We start from the raw sequence: 20,770 nt of genomic DNA, 5'->3' as shown, positions 1-20,770 counted from the left end.
TCAGTAAATACTAAATAAAAAAATAACATGCATTTTGTATGATTCCTCTTATTTTGGTAAAATAATTTGCATTTTGCAGATTCTGCAATGTGTATGTAAACTTTTTAACCCAGCTGTGTGTGTGTGTGTGTGTATATATATATACATATATATATATATATATATATATATATATATATATATATATTTTTTTTTTTTTTTTTACCCCCCAAGTAACACATGACTTACAATTATTTCATTATATTCTAGTCATGTTTCATCACTGTTCTGTTCTGTCAGGTCTTTTTTTCCATGTCTCCTATTTGATCTGTTTTTCACAGCTCTGGATAGATGAGTTAAGAGTTTGGAATTAAATGGTGGCATCAGCCACTCAACTTTATCATGATGTCATTTCCCTCAAGATAAAAGTGATTCATCACTTACCAACAATTTTAGGTGACTGGCTCAAAACTACTTGCCAGCAGATCTGATTCATTATAATCAAGAAGGTCTAGGTTATCAGTATTCATCTCAACAGCAGATGCTTGGCTGGCACACAACCACCTGGAAGTATACGTTTGTCTCCCCTTTATTGAAGATTGATTTACAATTCATATCACACAAAACTGCAAATGACAAAGTGAAAAAAATCTAACAAAGAATCTAGTAAAACCCCTACAGTTTTGGAAAGTTTACAAGCCAAGTACGTTTTAGATATTTTTCCACATATACATCAAACCGACTAATTGAAATTAAATGATTGTGGCATGAACACATCAAGATGTTTAAACTGAAAACAGAAAACATCAGGTTGCTGTGTTTTGTATTTTTAACCACTTGCTAACCTATTTTACTATTTTACTATAAAACCAAACACACAATACACAAAAAAGATGTTCACTTCACTTTGGCCAGCCAAACACAAAGCACACACTCTTCGCTGACAGTAAGAGCACTTTAAGGAAGTGTGCAATCGAGCACGCACAGCCGCTTTTGTGATAAACAAGGACGGCCTGACGCGGAATGAAACGCTAATGTAAAAACACAGTTACATCGTAAAAATATGTTCTTAATGTTGATATGTAGAGACGTTGTAGCAATACACAAATAACAAAACTACATCGCAATGTTCATGTTACAGTGTAAATTCTAAGCAAACTCTATGCACTAAATTATTTGCTGAGTTGTATTAATGTGATTACTTCCTAAAATGAATCATATTTACATGTAATATGTGACGGACATTGTAAACGGTCTAATATAGAGATTTTGAATAATGGAGTTCAATCTGTGCTGAGTGACATTTAAAAAAAAAAAAAAAAAGAAGCCCAGGCTCTTTGTGAATGATTATTAATAATAAAAGTTTATAAAAGTTAATTGCATTAGTCCCAAAAGTTAGGCAAAAGGGCAATGACAGCCCTCCTCAAAGTCAGTATGGTCCAACATTTCGTTTGGAAAGATAAAAAAAAATACTTTTGGAGATCGGAGAGCATTGACATTTAGTCTTGGGTGGCTTAACATTGTCCTTTTTGAGAGATGGAGTATTTAAATCTTTCAGGGAGAGGTGTAGATGTATTTCGTCTTGGCCATGCCGGAAAGCTCATCTTCGTAGCGTGGAAGACAGCAGAAGAGGATACCGCAGCCCAGCATCAAGATGGTCGCACCCCAGCCAAAGCCGTACGCCCACGTGTAGTCATAATAACCTTCGTAGATCAGCTCATTGAACTTGACAGGGTAGATGATCAGAGCGATTATCTGGATGATTACTAAAATGAGAAAAAGCAGAGCCACTTTATAGCACAACAGTCATGCACTGCGCAATTTGCAAAGAGTTCAGTTACAGTGACCCTATGAGTATTTGAACACTTACGTTCACTTAAAACAGTTTACAAGTCATTATTTTTACAAAATACTAAATCAGGTGGCATTTTTTTAAAAGACAGACAGTGCAAGCACACTTTTAGATTTCAGTTGATAAAACAATCGACTCCCTGTTGAGCACAAAACAGGAACACGGCCAAAGTTAATGTGAACCTGAGGGGAACTGACCTCATTTACATTGGGCAGATGCTTTAATCCAAAGCAACTTAGGGTTGCATTCGCTAGAAATCAAACTCATTAATACTGCTTAGAAAGTGAAATGGTTTGATTCATGCTTGAAAGCATAAGTGTACAAATAATTTAGTTTTTAATCACCAATTCAGTAGTAACAATTCTAGTTTTCTTAAACGTCCTGCTTGAAAAGTGTGCTTGGGCACCTGAAAACAAGATATTTTCTTATCTAATGCACACATTTAATGTGGGTTGAATGTGCTTTTGGGACAACTACCTACAAAAAAGGTGCTTTTGAAAAACTCTTCATTGCAAAAATTAAATAGCTAAGTACTGTTGTGGTGTCCAACAAGATTTTTATGAACAGCACCTACTACAAACTTGGCACTAATTTGTTTTGGTCCATAAAAGAGTTTAATTAGTAGCTTAAAGCTTGGCTCAATAAACCCTCACGCTCTGTGGGAGAGTCGGGCGTATCTGCGAGTGTTGCAGAGACATGTGAGCGAAGGCCAAGCCCTGTTTGGGTGTGTAGGGAACTTTCACACAGGGCTGCGTCTGACGCTTCCAGCAACAATGCTGTAATAATCTAAATCTCAAACACAATGAACGATTGCTGAAACAAGTACACTTCACAAAGAGTTCAGGCTAAGTTTGCAGATTACATTTAAGCTTCATAATAAAACTGAAATCAAAAAGGGGTATTCAAAACTCTCCTGTCCCGACAGCCGTTCTTAACTTTCACCTGAATACAAGAGAAGAGGACAGGGGGAGGGGCGAGGGCTGAGAGCGTGGTTTGTAATCGCGACACTCAATCCCATAGCAACAACAAAACAAAAGTCATGTAGAGGAGGCCAGAAAGACCAAAGTCACACAGCCAGTACTAGGGAACAGCATTTATCCCACACCGCACCCAACATAACCCCTTCGTAAGAAGAGTTTTCTTGTCTTAACTTGTCTGGGACAATTTCCGCTGAAGTAGTGTTTTTAAACGCTCTATTAATTAAAAGCCATCCTGCCCACGGATATCTACGCAGATCAACCACAGTACAGTGACATCTCTACAGGTGTCTTAGTCATATGTTTTTATCCCATCATACCCGCCCAGCTCTACATCCATGTATTATTTAGAAACCATCCAATTCAAGTGAAGGAAATGCTCTTGCTGTGGAACTTCCTGAAAAGGGGTTTGATGCAAAGCCCACATGGACCTGACAAAAAACACTCATATTTTGCATTCTGGCCAAAGGGTCAACAGCCCCTATTCCTTGATAATTAGAAAGTTAAGAAAGTGCCTTACCAGCAAAAATAAGGAGACCTCCGATTAGAGGCAGCACTGGGATGTTGAGGGAACAGCAGAGAGCCACAAACGAGATGATGAAGGCGATGACAAGGATGATGAGGCCTATGATCATTAGAGCAGCGACTGCCTGGGCCCATGCTGGAAGAACAACCAAGAGCACTTTCAGTGAGCGACATGCTGCTTACTTCTTTCATCACAATCACACTGCAAGACGTATACTGACAACTACTGTCAAATCGGAGTTTTAACATTTGTAGGAACTTTTTAAAAACAAAAGCATGTAATAAACAAGGGACAGTTAAAGCAATGAATGCGAATCTCATCACTTTCTTTTCATTATTTAACATGAGCAGAATGAACAGGTGCGTTTCAACGATACGTTCTAGCATTGATGGTTACAGATTAACAGATTGACAGTAATGTTTAACTAGTTTCACTCATGACTCAGTGCTGCTTTGAGGACTTGTAGAGACAATGCTCGTCTTCCTAACACTCAACAGAGGAATGTGTTTTTGCTCCAAGAAGTCTGAATACTGCCACACCCAGAGTTCCTGAGGTGGAGTGCGCCGAGGGCAGGAAGGGTGTGGCCGAGTTTGAGGCGGAGAAAAAGCATGATTTATGCAACCGGTATTATCTGGAATAATTAACTCTATTTCAAGTTAATTAATCACTCAGACTTAAACGACCTTTGGTATTCAAAAACCGCTGTGAAAAATACTGCTATACATGATTGTATTTTCATGCTAGTTACGTAACATACACAAGAGAGTTAAATGCGAGTGGAACAGTGTATATAGACAAGTATCCATCTATGAATAATTTAGATGCACTATTGTTTATAAAGAGAATGTTACCGCATGTTATTTCTACAAAAAAATAAATGTTTCCAGTAATGGACAGGTCTCTACTGACAGGCCTCAGTTTAAACATGTTCTACTGGCAAATTAATAAAAAAAATAATAATAATAATGGCAGAGTTAAGTGGACCTACACACAACAAAAATTACAGGTTTTGCCTGGAGCTTGAAAATGTTTGCCAAGCTGTCAACGGTCTCTTTATTTACTGGTTCAACTGGTTATATGCGATGCAAACCTATTCCCCCAGAATACAGACATAGAAAGATAAAGACATTATGTTGTTAAAGCGTATTTTATGGGATGATGCCACAGTAATATTTTTTAGATAAACTGAATGTCCCAACAAGTCAATGTAAGCTGCTCAGTGCCAATTATTAGAGTGTAGTTTCTTTCAACTGCATGTAGTCTATTTATCATCATTTAGTTGATCTCTAATTTGGTACAATTAAATAAGCGTGACAAAACAAACAAAAGTCGGGTTTATTAAAAATTCATAACCTTTAAGAATGAACAACACTTGACACAGAAAAAGCTGACAGGCAAACATTATTTTTTTATGATTATTATTGTATTATATTGCCATATACTTACTATTTTAAAATATATTTTTTTATTATTTAAAATAAATACAGCAAAGGTTACATAAAGCGACACACCTTTCCACCTGTTTATTTGGTTTTTGGTGACCGCTTTCATTCGAGTTGTGTTTTAATGTCTGAAATACTGGATCAAACACAGATTAAAAGCGTTATCAGGAGTCGAAGTTAATACTTACGGAACTCCATGAGAGATTTACATTCCCACTTATCGTTGCGGCCTCGGCACTGTTTCCACATGCTGGCGTAGTGCGTTTTGGCGTTCTCGTCCTCCACCCATCCGGACTGCGCTGCGATGGCGATAATGTCAAAAATAATCGCAAACAGCAGGAGCAGAGGCAGGATCCACCTGCATCTTGGGTACGAGATTCCACAACGAAACATTTTGGGTACTAACGCTGTTTCGTGTCTCCCTAAGCGAGTGCGAAGAAGCTTTCCGAATGTTTTCAGGCCACTCTTTATCTGAAACTTTCACGGAGCTCCACCCCGCACTGAAACCTGATCTGTCCAGAAGCTCGACCTGTTTGAATGGATCGCTTCAGGGCTGGGCCCTCGAACGCAACTAATGACACAAGCACTTATTCATGTTGACTGTCTCTTTTTTTTAACACAGTAGAATTTCACTTCGAATGGACAATAACTTTTTACAATAACTTAGAAGTTATACGGTTATTGTTAAATGGCAGTGCGTACTGTGAAGTTTCTGTTGAATGAGCTGCTATAGAATCCAAATGATTAGCTGTCTTTATATAAACAGATTATTCTGAATCCTCTAATAAATGTTTACAACAAAACAAAAACAAAATCAACAAACTGAGCTAGAATCAATCCTAAATGACTTCTATTTACATATGTGGTTTGTTAGGATAGGACGATATTTTGACTGAGATACAACTATTTAAATATCTGGAATCTGAGGGTGCAAAAAAAAAACTAATTATTGAGAAAATCACCTTTAAAGTTGTTCACATGAAGTTCTTTGCAATGCATATTACTATGCATACTACTAATATATTTATGGTAGGAAATTTACAAATCTTCCTGGAACATGATCTTTACTTAATATGCTAATGATTTTTGGCATTAAAGAAAAATGTATAGTTAATTTTGACCCATACAAAGTATTGCTGGCTATTGCCACAAACAGTGTTGGGAAAAGTTACTTTTAAAAATAATGCATTACAGTATTGCGTTACTCCCTAAAAAGTAACTAATTATGTTACTTAGTTACTTTTATGGAAAGTAAAGTGTTACGTTACTTTAGCATTACTTTTTAAATCGGGGCATGGCTTGCTTGCTTGTTTTTTAATATAAAATAATTATAATAATAATGCCAATATTTTTGGCAAATGTAAAAGAGCTTTCACACCAAAAGCCTCAGGCTGAAGTAGAACTTAGAGGAAGAAAGTTCAACACTCTTCAGCAATTAAATAAAAAGAACAAATGTTTGTTTATCTTGAGTATTTTTTGCTTATTATAATGGTTGAATCAGATCATTGTTGGTTAGCAGCTAAGACACTGGTTAATAAAATGGGATTAAATACTGAATCAGTTCTGTGTGTGTGTGTGTGTGTGTGTGTGTGAGTGAGACAATGCACATTCACATTTATTCAAGAACTACAGTAACGTGCTATCTGGTTTCAGATTTCTCTCAACATGGGGATAGGAGAGCTTTCAGCCAAAAAATGGGGAAAAAAGTAACTGGAGTTATTTAAAAAAGTAACTCAGATATTTTCTTGTAAATTAAAAAGTAATGTGTTACTTTACTAGTTACTTGAAAAAGTAATCTGATTATGTAACTCACGTTACTTGTACTGCATTACCCCCAACACTGGCTACAAATATACCCGTGCTACTTAAGACTGGTTTAATGGTCCAGGGACACATTATGTCCTTTGGCTTTGGCTGATTATCTATGGGATCTCACAATGCATTTTTTTTTTTTCGGGAGTAAATTGTTATGCTATAAGTAAAATGACCATTAATTCTACAGTGAACTTCTGAATACAGTTTTTTTTTTTTTTTGTATATAATACAGAGTTTTTTAAACACAACAATGTGCAGACCTTACGTACACACCTATATTAGTGATTAACATTAGGTGAAGATTTATCCCATGCTTTCTGGCGTGATTTTCCATATTGCAGGGCTGTTCTCACAAACAGCTCAACACCACAAACTTAGATTCATCACTCCAATGTTCATGTTTTTTTGTCTATCTTACAATTTTCATCTCCTCAGATTTGCAGATGAAACTGAGGGGCCTGTTTCTAAAGACCCTGTAGTTGTCCCTTTTCTTATTGTGTATCCAGGCCACCCACTTCTCTTTCTGTCTTGGTTAGATCCAGTTTACTTTCATCTTACAAGATAGTAGCTTTGCTGTCACGGCTAAACATGATGTTAAAACATAAAATAAACTGTTATTTACAATAGTAATAATAATTTGCAATGTAACAGTTTTAATGTATTTTTGGTCAATTATAAGCTTCACTGAGAAACAGAATAGTGCTTTTTTTACTTCCAAAAAAAAAACACAAAACATAAGGTTGAAGTGATTCCCAGCTTATGAACCATACTGTATACTATATACATAATGTTTGTTTATGTAAACTTTGTGGCTGGTTTTGCTCGATCTGATGGCAGTGAGAAGCCCATGTGATGGAAATAATTTAATGTTGTTGTTGCTGTTAAATTAGCCGATGGACTCTAAGGTCTTAATAGCAAGTTATTAGTTAAGAATATATACATTGTATACATGGATTTTGTGTTGATTAATTAGTCAACAAGTGTATGTGTTTGTGTGAAACACAGAAAGTGAGTTTGCAGTGTCTAGATTTTGAATTTATTATAAATCTAGTCTGGACCTAGAAATTAAGATTATTTTATTCATTTGAAACAAATGTTACGCTCTTAAAAATAAATTTCCTTCACAATGTCATAGAAGAAACTTTTTTGTCTAAATGGTTCTATAAAGAACTTTTATCATCTGAAGAACCTTTTTCACAAAAGGTTCTTTGTGGCGAAAAAAGGTTCTTCAGATTATAAAAAGGAGATCATTAAAGAGACTTTGACTGAATGGTTCTTTGTGAAACCAAAAATGGTTCTTCTATGGCATCGCTGTGAGGAGCACCTTTATTTTTAAGAGTGTAATTGAACTGAAATTTTCCAGCGAATGAAATCTTGTGCATGTTTTCTTTTCAGAGACATCTGCTATTGTCTAATAATTTGGTAATTTTTACGGTCTTTGCATGAATCAAAGGGCGTGATCATTTTCAGAGCTGCCACTGCCTAATCAGAATAATTCAAGGGAAATCACACATCCACCCTTCTAATACACCCATGAAGAAACTAGTGCTCTCTGATTCCTCTGCTCACGATTTCACATGAATCAGAGCTGACCAGTGTATAGGGTGCATCGGTGGGTGTGGTTATCCTGTGAACCATTCGAGAGGTATATAGTGGCAGCTGATGAGACACAGCTCTAGAGACACCAATTAGTTTATAGACTGAATGTTCCCATGACTCAGGAAACATTACCATTTCAGCCAAGAGGGTGGAGAAAGCACTGCCTTCACACACCCTGGATAGACAGGTTCTAAAACAACGGGTGCCTGCAGGTGTCTGTCACACCCAAAGCTCTACCTCACTGGATGTTGCGTGGTGTTCAATTACCAAAATATTGTTCTACTCATCAGTTGCTTAGAATACACGTTTCAGCATAGTACAAGCAATCTATAGGAAGTGCTGACAGGTCACAAATACCAATAGTGAGAGCATAGTACAGAGAGTGTTCTGCGCATTTGTTTTTTCAGTTAAGTTAGGGGTGGATTAATTTCTTCTGCTTGTATTCATCTTGGAAATTGTTTTGAATACAAGTGTCTGTGAAGTTTCTTTTCCCTGAGATGATCCCTTGACATGATGTCACATCAGTATGTTTGATTGGTTCGAGAATGTTTCATTACCAGAACAAAAATTGACAGATAATGTACTCAACCCTTTGTCATCCAAGATGTTCATGTCTTTCTTTCTTTAGTCGTAAAGAAATTATGTTTCTTGAGGGAAACATTTCAGGAATTATCTCCATATAGTGGACTTCAACCTACCCTGACAAGACAGTTAGGGGAGGCTGAAAAACTCCCATCTCATTTTCTTCTCCAACTTCAAAATCGTCATACATCACTGTTGTAACTTTTTTTGTAAAGACCGTTTGATCTTCTTTGCACGTCCACTTTGTAACACTGGGTCGGTACTTCTGCAGCGATGTAGGATGATTTTGAAGTTGGAGGAGAAAATGGGATGGGAGTTTCATTATGTACCCTAACTGAACCGGAGCTAGACAAGATGAGCATTTTAGGTTGAAAAGTATAGCAATTTGTTTTTAGAAAATAACAGATCGTTTTGCTAAATAAGATCCTTATTCCTCGGCTGGGATCGTTTAGAGCCCGTTTAAACTGCATTTTGGAAGTTCGAACTCGCGGAGAGAAATATAGAGAGAAATGCTTAAATGTTTTCCTCAAAAAACATAATTACTTTGCGACTGAAGAAAGAACCACATGAACATCCTGGATGACAAGGGGGTGAGTACATTATATGTACATTTTTGTTCTGGTAGTGAACCTCTCCTTTAATCTTGTTTGATATTTTCATTTATCAAATAAATAGATAGACAGACTAGTAATACATAAATGGGAATGGGACAGTGGTTACAATGGAAATCATTTTAAAATATTTGGCTTACAGAAGGAAGAAAAGAACATAAAAGAACAAAAGCAACACAAATGTTGAATAAGTATAATTACATTTATTTATGAAAACCTATGGATATTGATAGCAATTGTGCTGTTGTATTAAAAGTCTTCAGATTAATACTAATGCTCACACAGGGCTTTCCTCCCTTAAAAATTAACCATGGCTTTACTACAAATAAAACCAAACAGACCATGGTTACTTTAGTAAAACCTTGGTAACCACAAATTAACCATGGTCTTGCTACATTAACCATAGTTTAACCATGGTATTTGTAGTAAAACTATGGTTATGGTACTCAAAACATGGTCACTACACTTTTACTGTAATAAAATGAGGGTACTTTTCGTAAGGGCTGACCCTGAGCACAGTGAGAGACACTTGGAACTTGTTTCGTGTGTACAGCATATACACAATTTACTAATGACGTCAAAAACATCTTCAGCGGTTTATGCTGGCGCTTGAAAATTCACGACACCTGTGTGTAAATAAATGACGCTTCCAGCAGGCGGCGGTGTAAGCTACCATGTGACTACAGGCGTTGTGACGTGAGCGCACAGGAAACAAAGGACCTGTCAACTTCCGGTGGCCATATTGCGGTGATACAGCGAGTTTTGGTGATTGAGTTTCAACATGATTTCTGCTCAGGCTTATGGAGAAAATGGGAAGATGAAGGAGTATCACTACACAGGTCCGGTGGAGCATAAATTCTCTCCTTATGCCTTCAACGGAGGGTAAGAAGCACCATTTTCATTCTTGTCTGCATCTTCCTTAAGCACAGGAGCCGGAGACCGTGACACTTCGCGTCACAGCAGAAATTCAGAAACTCTTAAAGTCTGTTTAGTGATTCCTGCTTTTGCAATTCCTTTCTAATACTTTACGAGAGTTAAATTCAGTCGCAGTTGTAAAATAACGAGTCTAACAGTACAGTATAATTGATATTAACTGTGTGCTGATTTTACTTTCACTATTATAAATGCCATATCATAAATTGACGGAAAATAATAGAGACTGGTTTATACTTTTTCAAATAACTAGTCAAAACAGCTGATAATCTGCACTATTAACAGGCTATGTAGATTCTATGGTGTTTTATTGTTTTCTGCATATTCATTTCATTGCTGAAATAAAAATTGACATGTCATTTCACTGCCCTCACAGAAGGCAGATCATATTTTCACGTCATATCTTACGTTTTTATAATTGGGCTAGATAGCAAAGAACATTGAATTTGTGCATAAACAATAAATTACTTAATTTTTAATCAATTTGAGTATATTATTTGAAATCAGATGTAAAAATTGTTCTGTGTGTCCTCACTATAGTTTTGTTGCATTAAGTGATGTGTGTGTTTGTTTCATATCATGTTTTTAGGACTGTACTGGCGGTGGCCGGTGAGGACTTTGCTATCGTGGCTTCAGACACACGTTTAAGTGAGGGGTACAGCATCCACAGCCGAGACTCCCCGAAATGCTACAAACTGTGAGTGTGTGTGTGTAATCACGTCAATTATTTTGTGGCTCATACATTCACATTAATAAAATCTTTTATTTTATGAATATTTTGTGTATGTGTAATCTGTCAGAAGAATCATTATTAAAATCATTTTTACTTTGAAACGCTTGGAACTTGCAGTTTAAATCTGAGAGATTTTAAAAACCATCTCCGTTTTAGTGTTCTTGTACTCACAAGTTGCAAGACAAGGAACGATTGTTAAACTAGTGACACTGATGACGCTGCCTTTAGGAAACAGTTAAAATATGAGCACTTTTACATTGCTTCAGTCCTGGTGTTCATTGTGGAGGACAAGAAAAAAAGTGTGCTGCCACAAATTTTGTCTTTTAGACGCATTTTTACATTTGAGAAGAGCAAATATCAAGTGGAGATGTGCTCAGTGAAAAAAAACAGTCAGATCTGAAGGGGTGAATGGCCAAATAACAAGTAAATATATAGTAAATATCTGACTTAGGGCTTTCAGTGCTGCTTTGATTTAACTGTAACTGGAGAAGTTCAAGATGAATCTGATCTACCTGGCTCATATTCCCATACAGGACAGACACTACAGTGCTTGGCTGCAGTGGTTTTCATGGCGACTGCTTGACGCTAACCAAAATCATTGAGGCAAGACTGAAGGTGGGTTTGACAACAAAACCTAAAAAGCAAATGATCTGGATTACTGGATCTCTAATGACTGGAAATTGTTGTTGTATTTTCTGGTCAGATATCTATCAGTCAGTGCTGACATTATCTGACAATAAATTTTTGTGCAGTATGATTTCTCAATAATGACATTCTTTCCTTTATAGATGTACAAGCATTCGAATAACAAGAGCATGACAAGTGGAGCTATCGCAGCCATGCTGTCCACCATTCTGTACGGCAGGCGTTTCTTCCCTTACTATGTGTACAACATCATCGGCGGTCTTGATGAGGAGGGTGAGTTTGTCAGAGAGAATAAAGATAGTCAAAGATGGTTTCACATGTTAAAATATAAACAGTTCATTATAAAATTATATTATACACACTTTTTTTTTTTTATAGAATTGTCCATTTAAATAGTTAACTTGTTTTTTCATTCAAGGTCGAGGTGCCGTTTATAGTTTTGATCCCGTTGGTTCTTACCAGAGAGACACGTACAAAGCAGGCGGCTCTGCAAGTGCAATGCTGCAGCCTCTTCTTGACAACCAGGTAAGACACTTCAGATGAGGAGAGTTCAGTTGGGTGAATCTTGTAAAACCTAAATAAGTCATATTTATACTCAAAAAAAAAAAAAAAAAAAAAAAAAAAAAACATTATATATATATATATACATATATATATGTGTGTGTGTATATATATATATATGTATATATATATATATATACATATATATACATATGTAAAAGAGTTGCAGAGTATTTATATATCATATTCAGGGTTTGTACAGTCATGAAAAACTTGAAAAAGTCCATTTTAAAACAGAAATTTTTAGGCCTGGAAAAGTTTTAGAAAAATTATTAAACCCAGAAAGATTTGAAACAGTCATGGAAATTTATTTCACAAATCAGAATATATTTTAAATCAGGTTCTAAATTTCGTTGTGGGATCACACAGATATTGCCTAGTTTTACTCATTCCCGCAGGTTTTGTGTTTATAATGCGGGAAATTCTCACAAACATTTATTTAATATAGCATGTAGGTTAAATCTAAATAAATCCACACAAAATATCGGATCGAATCTGTCATACTAAAACACTATCCCCCAGTTTCCCAGACAAGGCTTAAGCTTAGTCCCAGACTAAAATGGAAGTCTAAGCTGTTTCAACTGAAAGAAGTTGGCAATGACTGATCTTAAAGGGTAAGCCCACAAAGATAAACATATAGTCCACAAAAATTTACAGATAATGTACTCACCCACTTGTCACCCAAGATGTTCATGTCTTTTTCAGCATTTTTCTCCATATAATGGACTGATATGGTGCCCCGAGTTTGAACTTTCAAAAAGCAATTTAAATGTGGCTTCAAACGATCACAAATGCAGTTGTAAACGATCCCAGCTGAGGAAGAAGGGTCTTATCTAGCGAAAAAATCGGTAATTTTCATAAAAATAATACAATTTATATACTTTTTAATGTCAAACGCTTATCTCGTCTTACTCTGCCTGGACGCTGTTTTTTTCCGGTTCATGACAGTTAGTGTATGTCGGAAAACTCTCATCTCATGTTCTCTTTTAACTTCAGAGTCATCTTATATCGCTGTTTTACTTTTTTTGTTAAAGGTGTTTGTTGATCTTTGCATGTTCACTTTGCAAAGACTGTGTCTGTACTTCTGCAGTGATGTAGGGTGATTTTGAAATGATTTTTGAAGTTGAGGGAGAAAATACGATTGGAGTTTTTAGAGTTCAGGGAGAGCAAGACAAAACAAGCATTTGAGATTAAAAACTATTTAAATTGTATTTTTTAAAAAAATGAAAATAACCGATTGTTTCGCTAGATAAGACCCTTCTTCCTCAGCTGGATCGTTTACAACCACATTTGTGATCGTTTGAAGCTGCATTTAAACTGCATTTTGGAAGTTCAAAATCGGGGCACCATATCAGTCCATTATATGGAGAAATCCTGAAATGTTTTCCTCAAAAAACACAATTTATTTACGACTGAATAAAGAAAGACATGAATGTCTTGGATGACAAGGGGGTGAGTACATTATCTGTACATTTTTGTTCTGGAAGTGGATTTATCCTTTAAAATACATCAGTGCCTTTGTTTTTTCTCAAGATATACACCAGTAATGTTTTTTTCCTTAGCACGTTTATAAAAAAAACACTTAAATGTCCTTGAACTTTGGCCTAATCCTGGCTCAGTCTAAGCCCTGTTTATTAATGATTCAGCGGTGATACCTCGTCTTTCTTTCACCCTCTTAAAATGGCTTTACGTCTGCGCGTCTCACCTGCACTACAAGAGCAAGATTTTTGCTCGCGTTTTGGGACAGTTGACAGAATTGTCACTTGCCTAATCGGGTCACAGTTGCACCATCACAAAACTGTATAATTTGTAAATGTTTTTAAATCTTTTTAAACCATTCGGTACTTGCACACTCCACAACGGTTTTCTGTGCACTCACAGTCCAAAGCGTCCACATCCAAAGCGTGCGGACATAAAACTGCCTCGCAAACACTTCAGACGTAACCAAATTGAGTTTCACTGCCAAATACACACAAAATTATGTCAAAATGCCCATCCTGATGAGTATCCTCATAAACACAGTCAGTTTTGTCTTAAGTGAATGTAAGCAGATGTTGAGAAAGAAAACCGTTGTGTATCAGTATCAGTATCAGTGCAGTGGTGTCCAAACTCAGTCCTGGAAGGCCGGTGTCCTGCAGAGTTTAGTAACACCTGTCTGGATGTTTCTAGTATGCCTAGTAAGAGCTTGATTAGCAGGTTCAGGTGTGTCAAATTGGGGTTGGAGCTAAACTATGCAGGACATCGGCCCTCCAGGACTGAGTTTGGGCACACCTGGTATAGTGGATCCGTACGGTCGGTCTTAAAGGGACAGCAACCTAATAAAGCTGTGGCGTCTGTTGTTAACATTAATCAGTCTGTTTTTAATATACAGTTTATTCAATTTCTGTACCTGAATACTATTGCTAGACCTAAACAATCTCCTAAATGAAATTCAGTTTAGTTGATGATAATAATAATTTAGTGAGTTTAGTTGATAATATTGGTTAAATAAATTCAGTGATGTGATGAATATCCGCATCTGTTTCAGTCGCAGCTTGTACTTATTAAAACAAAGCAAATAAGTAGCATTAATTTGAACATAGATTTTTATTCCTATTTTACATATATATTTGTAAAATGAAGGTTCCCACATGTCCTGAAAACCTGGAAAATTGCTGACTAATTTTCCAGTCCTGGAAAACACATGGAAAATGAGAGAAAATGGAATATGTCCTGGAAAATCTTTAGTTGTCCTAGAAAATTATTATAAAAAAAAGAAAAAAAAAGAAAAGGAGTTGTGTTCTCCTTTAGCCAAGCCCGAAACAAATAATGCTAGTAGTAGAAAAAGTTTGAACTGCTGTAAATCGTAACTGGCCAGTTTCTGCTCCAAACAGTGCAATTAGCAGTCAGCTCTTTTGTTTTATTTCAGCCGATCTCTGTTCCAGACTTACACACACACTGTATTGCAAGAATTTTGCAAAATGTAATTTGTGTGGAAATATTACTTAGTCTGTAAACAAAGGCCAGAGATGCTGAAGACAAACACAAAGAGGAGAAAATACTGGCAGAGCAAGCTCACTGTTCACGATGCACAAAATATTGCAAGAAAATCCATAAAATATCATTTTTGGGGGTGTTTACAGTATATGAATGTATCTCTTGAGTGAGGTCAGTAAAAGCTTAGATGGTGTTTTCTTTTCATCTTGCCACTGTATTATCCATATTAAAGTAGTATTTCTAAGCGTAGTGCTGCTTTGTTTACAGCGGTAACTAGGAAAACACTGTATCGCTGCTGTTCCATAAGCACCACCTGCTGTCAGAGAGTGAATTTGTGCTCTCAATCAACCAGTGTGCTGTTTTTGTTTCCTGCAGATAATTTTTATTTAGCATATTTTCACAAAGATAAAGTTAGACCATTCTGTTTTTGCTTCAGATTTTGAAATGAGATCAGAAACTGCTCATGTATGTAGAATCTTTCTAGAGATCGTATGGCTGGACGATATGGTCAAAATTTATATCAAGATATATTTCTTAATTCCGTTTAATACAATATAATAAAAATATACAGAAAGAAAAAAAAAAAAAAAAAAAAAGATGTCCATAGACAGAACTATGAATGTGCATATGTGCTATATACATAAGTTTTGTTAAGTAAATACACATGACCAGTACTGAGGTCATGTGTATTTACTTCACAAAACGTATGTATATAGCACATATGCACATTCATAGTTCTGTCTATGGACATCTTTTTTTTTTTTTTTTTTTTTTTCTTCTTTCTGTATATTTTTATTACCACTGTTATTTATAATTTATTGTATATTCTTTTTTAATATTAGTGTTTATTATTACCTTAACTTTATGTATGTCTGCACTATGTTTGTATTTTCTGTACTGGAAGCTCCTAACACCAAGACCAATTCCTCGTGTGTGAACACACTTGGCAATAAAGCTCTTTCTGATTCTGATTCTGATTCTGATATAATTCCGATATCAATATGAACAATATTTAAAAAGCTTCAGAATTACTGCCTAGAACACCCACAACAGATGTCTGTACAAACTTCTGAAAAATTAATTTGCCAAGTCTATGAAACCTTCTTCCATAAAACTATATAATATTTTAAAAAAGAAAGGGTACAGACAAATTAATGTTCACCTTTTATTTGTATTTAGCCTTCATACAAACAGGAAATGTGATGTCACCATCAAATAGACTTTCAGACTAGAATAGACTGTAAACTACAGTATAACATAGGATGATTATTCTTATAGATTGAAACAAAAGTGCTTCAGCCAGGATAAAGAATATGAAAAGTTCTGCATTAAACAGACAAAAAATAGTGAGCAATAATAATAAAAAAAAATGCTGCTGGACACAGGGTTATTAAAAGTACCAAATTCATGATCTGCCAGTAGGAGGCGCTTTTGGAGCGGCAGAAACATCAGTTTTGCCAGTAACGGCTGTACACAAAGCAATCATCGAAACTTTTCTGAAGACAGTCGCTTCCCTTCAAAGATGTAAAACACCCACACCGCGTTTTGATTTTGAAATGTGCTCATGTTTATTCAAAGTAGTCAACTGCCACAAATAAGTTAATGTATGGGGAAAAACTGGTAATGTATATTGAAATATTGGAAATCATATATCACCATTATTGAAAAAAATAATATCGCGAAATATACTGATATTATCTAGCCCTGTTGGATCGTGATTAAAATGCTGTGGTTACCTCTAATTTTAAATAGCTACAGAAAGTTTCCCTGTAATAGAGGAAAAAAGATCTTGTTTATGTAGTCATATTTTCATCCTATTTTATCTCTTGCTTTAAAAAAAATTAACAAATCTTATAAATCTAATAAAAAATTGGAATTGGCAATGAAAAATCAAGACTGGTACATCACTACTGACTTTTGACAGTTTGAACATTGATGTTTCCAAAACTTCTATCTAATGTTCAACTTTAAGAGAAGTATTTCAGTAATTCAGTAACTTGTTAACTAATGGTTTTGATTATTGTCAAAAGTAGGCTATTAGTACTTCTGTACCACATTGATCTAGAAATTTAAAAAACTTAACAATACCGACGGCTGCTTTAAAGCACTTCCGTGAATGTTTATATCGCTTTCTATTAACTGTGATATGCAGTGGCCAATCAGAGATGGGTTTTAAGTTAGTCAGAATCCACTCATTTTTCACATGACCCTTTTATAGCAACACTAAATTGAAAATATTTGAAGGACACATGCCATTATTTTAAAATATTTTCTTTAATATTATTGTTAGCATAAATAATGAAATGATTTCATTTTTTTTTCTAATAGGTAAATAAAATAATTGAATACTTCCAATATATTTTGTTTATTTTGTTATGGGACTAAACTTGGTTCTGAAAATCATTTGTTGTAATGTATAATTAAGAGCTCATATTAAAGAGCTTATTTTATAGTTACATCATGGCCATAAACTGTATGTTTTTAAAGACTTCTTGAGAGATGAATATGTTACTTTAGGGCGTTCTCCTTGTCTTTAATTCCCACCATTATTAAAGTAAAAATGTCCTGGAAAATGATCACCAAAAAAGAGTGGGAACCCTGAAAATAATGGAACATTAGGTCAGAAATCTATGGTTAAGTCATGGAAATTTATTGGTAAAAACTCACAAAAAATGCAACAGACTGCAACAATGACAGACGGATGCGCTTGTCTGAAGGGATTGTGAGAGAGAGACAATTTCAGTTTAAAAGAGTATCAGTCATAACTTCTAGAGAAAAATATTGCAGACACTGGTGAAGGTTTCTAAAGCGGATGTGCCAACCCTCTTGTTCACAGAAGCTGTCAAATGGAGTATAATTTGAAGCTATGCATTCGACTGTACACATACACTAACATAAGCATATAGCTTGTGCTCAGTTCTTTGGGCTTAACTCAAACCTGTTGGTTTGCTGTTATCTCTCATGGTCATGGAGAACCAGAGCAAATGTGTATGACTGGTGTTATTGAACTAAATCTGCCAGCTGAGAAAAGTTGGATCTACAGTATGTTGTCAAAACTTTTCTTTTTGTCTTGAAGACCTAAATCAGTTTCCCTTTTGCTCAGATTGGATTTAAGAACATGGAGAACGTGGAGCAGGTTCCCCTGACCCTGGAGAAGGCCGTGCAGCTGGTGAAAGATGTTTTCATCTCGGCCGCTGAGAGGGACGTCTACACAGGAGATGCCCTCAAGATCTGCATCGTCACCAAGAAAGGCATTGAAGAAGAGATCGTGCCACTCAGGAAAGACTGAGACGTCTTCTCTGCCATGCCAAAATTAGCCTGTTTTTGTTTTCCTCCAGTCTGCTGTTCTTTTTGTATTCCTTCTCAAGAATAAATACGTTAACCGTTTCAGTATTGTCTTTCATTCAGAGTGTTTTGTCAGGACACTGCAGAACAGATCTTCTTGAAAACACATATTTGCATATTGATAGTACAAATGGCAAATACCCAGATGCATAGAAATGAAAAACGGGTATGATCAGCTGGGTTGCATCTGTTAATATTTCTTGAGTGCTCGTTTTCTGTATTGAAAACTACAAATTATATTCAGCTTTGATTTTAACAGTGGCAGTCAACTTCTACCTACTATCAGAGTAGCTATACGCATAAAACCTAAAGAGAACCATATCTAAATCAATTCAGATTTACTGGTGTAGTGTTTTTTACAGTTAATATTATTTCAAAGCATTCTGAGAACAGTGCCCTACAAACCCCACTGAGTTGAACACAACAGGAATTGAAGTGAACTTTCATTTCATGCTGACTTCAACATAAAGTGGCATCATCATTTTTATTAATCCATGCAACCAAAACTCTAAAGTCTAAAATGATGTTGTGAAAGTCCCATATAATCAATATCAACATTCTTGCTGCTAAACACACAAATATATTATATTGACGAGTGTTTACTTGTTTGAATTAATTTTGGAGAGACATAAAAAGAAAGAAACAAAAAAATGAGACTGTCCTTTTATGTAGTTCTTTTTTATTGAATTAAATGAAGAATATAAATAAAATACATCTTTTTGTTCATGTGTATGACATAGACTAGAAAACAATTAACTAGGACACAATCGAAAAATAAAACTAAAACATGATTGTTTAAGATTGTCCAGCAGAGGGTTGTCTTCTGTCCTCAGTGTTTTCAGGATTGTTGAGTGTCTTCTGTGCTGTGCTGGTGTGGTGTTGTGTCTCGTCTGTCTCTGGCTGCGTTGTCTTCACAGTTTGACAGTCAATGGGCAGCATCCTCTCAGCTGCTTCAGATGGCTGATTTACTGGTGCCTGTATGTAGAGCTTTCCATCAGCCATGGAGCAGGTCACCGCCTCAGGATTCACTCCTTGAGGCAGATCAAACACCCGTCTGAACTCTTGGATTCTGTAAGAGTACGAGCCTTTCCCGTCCTCCTGCTTCTTTTCGCTCTTTCCGCTGACACGCAGCTTCCTGCCCACCTGTCTGACTGACAGCTCTTCTGGGGAAAAGTCTTTAGTGTCCAGCGTCAAAGCAAAGCCGCTTCCCTCTTTCTCCATTGTGCAGGCGACCGGGTAGATCTCCTGCTGGATCTCCTCCAAGATCTTGTGCTGAAGTTTCTCCAGGCTGCTCTTCAGCTCCTGCAGTACCTCTGCGTGTCTGTAAAGAGGTGTGATCTCCGGCCAGAGACTGCGCACCGGCCAGTCAGTTCCCATGAATGAGCTGAGGGAAGGCTGGAATCCAATCAGGCTCAACATGTTCAGTGTCTTTTGTGCTCTTGTTTTGCTCCTCGGTGGCGTTGTCTCTCTGGTGGCGTCGTAAGGCTTTTAGATTTGACTCCAGTTCTGTGAGTGTCTTAGCTTTATACTGCGTGTTCATCAGCACCAGCAAGTTCATGAACTTTCCAGGCAGTTCTGGATTCGTCCACTGGGCGGCAGCAGAGAGAGAAACTGATGACGCCTCACCAGACACACTCTCACTTTAGAAGATGACCAACAAACATCTATTAAACTGAATTTATTTATCTACTGATGTGTCTGATGACTTTTACTAAGTTTGCAGATAAATACAGAATTTCCCAGAATCTTTTCTGGTTATTCACTTTTATAAAGTCTGTACACTAAGAGGCTCCTCACTTTAAAGGGCATATGGGATATGTCTTCTATTTGTATCAGTTATCACTTGAAATATTTGTAGAATAGAGTATATCAGGTTAAGAAAATGGGAGAGGGATTTGAGGACTGTTATTGAAGAAGGTGAATGAACTAAAAGCTTTTCCACGCTTTATATGCATTATTATATAGACATATATTAATTTTGCACAGGATATTTTTCACAGCAACACAGAATTTCATATAAACTCAAGGAAACTGATCCTTCACATTCATCATCATACACATAATTGATTGTTAAAGTGCTAGCCTAAAATGAAATCCAACTCCCTGCGCTCTCTGTTTACTACAGAGGCCATTTTTGAACTCTCTACCTGTCCTGCCACGACCAAGGAGGATGACTCTGAACCCTCTGAGCTTC

General features: G+C 36.2%; 3 protein-coding genes across 3 annotated transcripts; 1 reads left to right on the top strand and 2 right to left on the bottom strand.

Annotated features, from left to right (window-relative positions):
- Window positions 1-552: 552 nt before the first annotated feature.
- perp (p53 apoptosis effector related to pmp22) lies at window positions 553-5,282 on the bottom strand. Its single transcript, XM_051125393.1, has 3 exons — window positions 4,965-5,282; window positions 3,329-3,469; window positions 553-1,745 (listed from the first exon to the last, which is right to left on the bottom strand). The coding sequence occupies exons 1-3, from the start codon at window positions 5,167-5,169 to the stop codon at window positions 1,534-1,536; spliced, it is 558 nt and encodes a 185-aa protein (XP_050981350.1). The 5' UTR covers window positions 5,170-5,282; the 3' UTR covers window positions 553-1,533.
- Window positions 5,283-10,085: 4,803 nt separating this feature from the next.
- psmb1 (proteasome 20S subunit beta 1) lies at window positions 10,086-18,618 on the top strand. The gene is made up of 6 exons (XM_051125387.1): window positions 10,086-10,265; window positions 10,906-11,013; window positions 11,583-11,664; window positions 11,838-11,967; window positions 12,113-12,219; window positions 18,335-18,618. Exons 1-6 carry the CDS (start codon window positions 10,165-10,167, stop codon window positions 18,518-18,520), a joined length of 714 nt encoding a protein of 237 aa, XP_050981344.1. The 5' UTR covers window positions 10,086-10,164; the 3' UTR covers window positions 18,521-18,618.
- A 630-nt stretch (window positions 18,619-19,248) lies between these two features.
- LOC127174804 (heat shock protein 30) lies at window positions 19,249-20,093 on the bottom strand. Its single transcript, XM_051125392.1, has one exon. The coding sequence runs from the start codon at window positions 19,993-19,995 to the stop codon at window positions 19,372-19,374; it is 624 nt and encodes a 207-aa protein (XP_050981349.1). The 5' UTR covers window positions 19,996-20,093; the 3' UTR covers window positions 19,249-19,371.
- Window positions 20,094-20,770: the final 677 nt, after the last annotated feature.

This window comes from Labeo rohita, chromosome 13, assembly GCF_022985175.1.
Source record: "Labeo rohita strain BAU-BD-2019 chromosome 13, IGBB_LRoh.1.0, whole genome shotgun sequence".
Classification (NCBI taxonomy): Eukaryota; Metazoa; Chordata; class Actinopteri; order Cypriniformes; family Cyprinidae; genus Labeo; species Labeo rohita.
The sequence above is the reverse complement of the archived record's forward strand: the minus strand, read 5'-3'. Positions and strand labels throughout refer to the sequence as shown.

What these genes read in the sequence shown, in the direction of transcription:
- perp (XM_051125393.1), bottom strand. Translation starts at nt 5,169, where the DNA reads ATGTTTCGTTGTGGAATCTCGTACCCAAGATGCAGGTGGATCCTGCCT. An exon ending in TAAATCTCTCATGGAGTTCC is followed by an intron (nt 3,470 to 4,964) that starts GTAAGTATTAAC and finishes TTGTTCTTCCAG; the next exon opens with CATGGGCCCAGGCAGTCGCT. An exon ending in AGGTCTCCTTATTTTTGCTG is followed by an intron (nt 1,746 to 3,328) that starts GTAAGGCACTTT and finishes TTCTCATTTTAG; the next exon opens with TAATCATCCAGATAATCGCT.
- psmb1 (XM_051125387.1), top strand. Translation starts at nt 10,165, where the DNA reads ATGATTTCTGCTCAGGCTTATGGAGAAAATGGGAAGATGAAGGAGTAT. An exon ending in CCTTATGCCTTCAACGGAGG is followed by an intron (nt 10,266 to 10,905) that starts GTAAGAAGCACC and finishes TCATGTTTTTAG; the next exon opens with GACTGTACTGGCGGTGGCCG. An exon ending in TCCCCGAAATGCTACAAACT is followed by an intron (nt 11,014 to 11,582) that starts GTGAGTGTGTGT and finishes ATTCCCATACAG; the next exon opens with GACAGACACTACAGTGCTTG.
- LOC127174804 (XM_051125392.1), bottom strand. Translation starts at nt 19,995, where the DNA reads ATGTTGAGCCTGATTGGATTCCAGCCTTCCCTCAGCTCATTCATGGGA.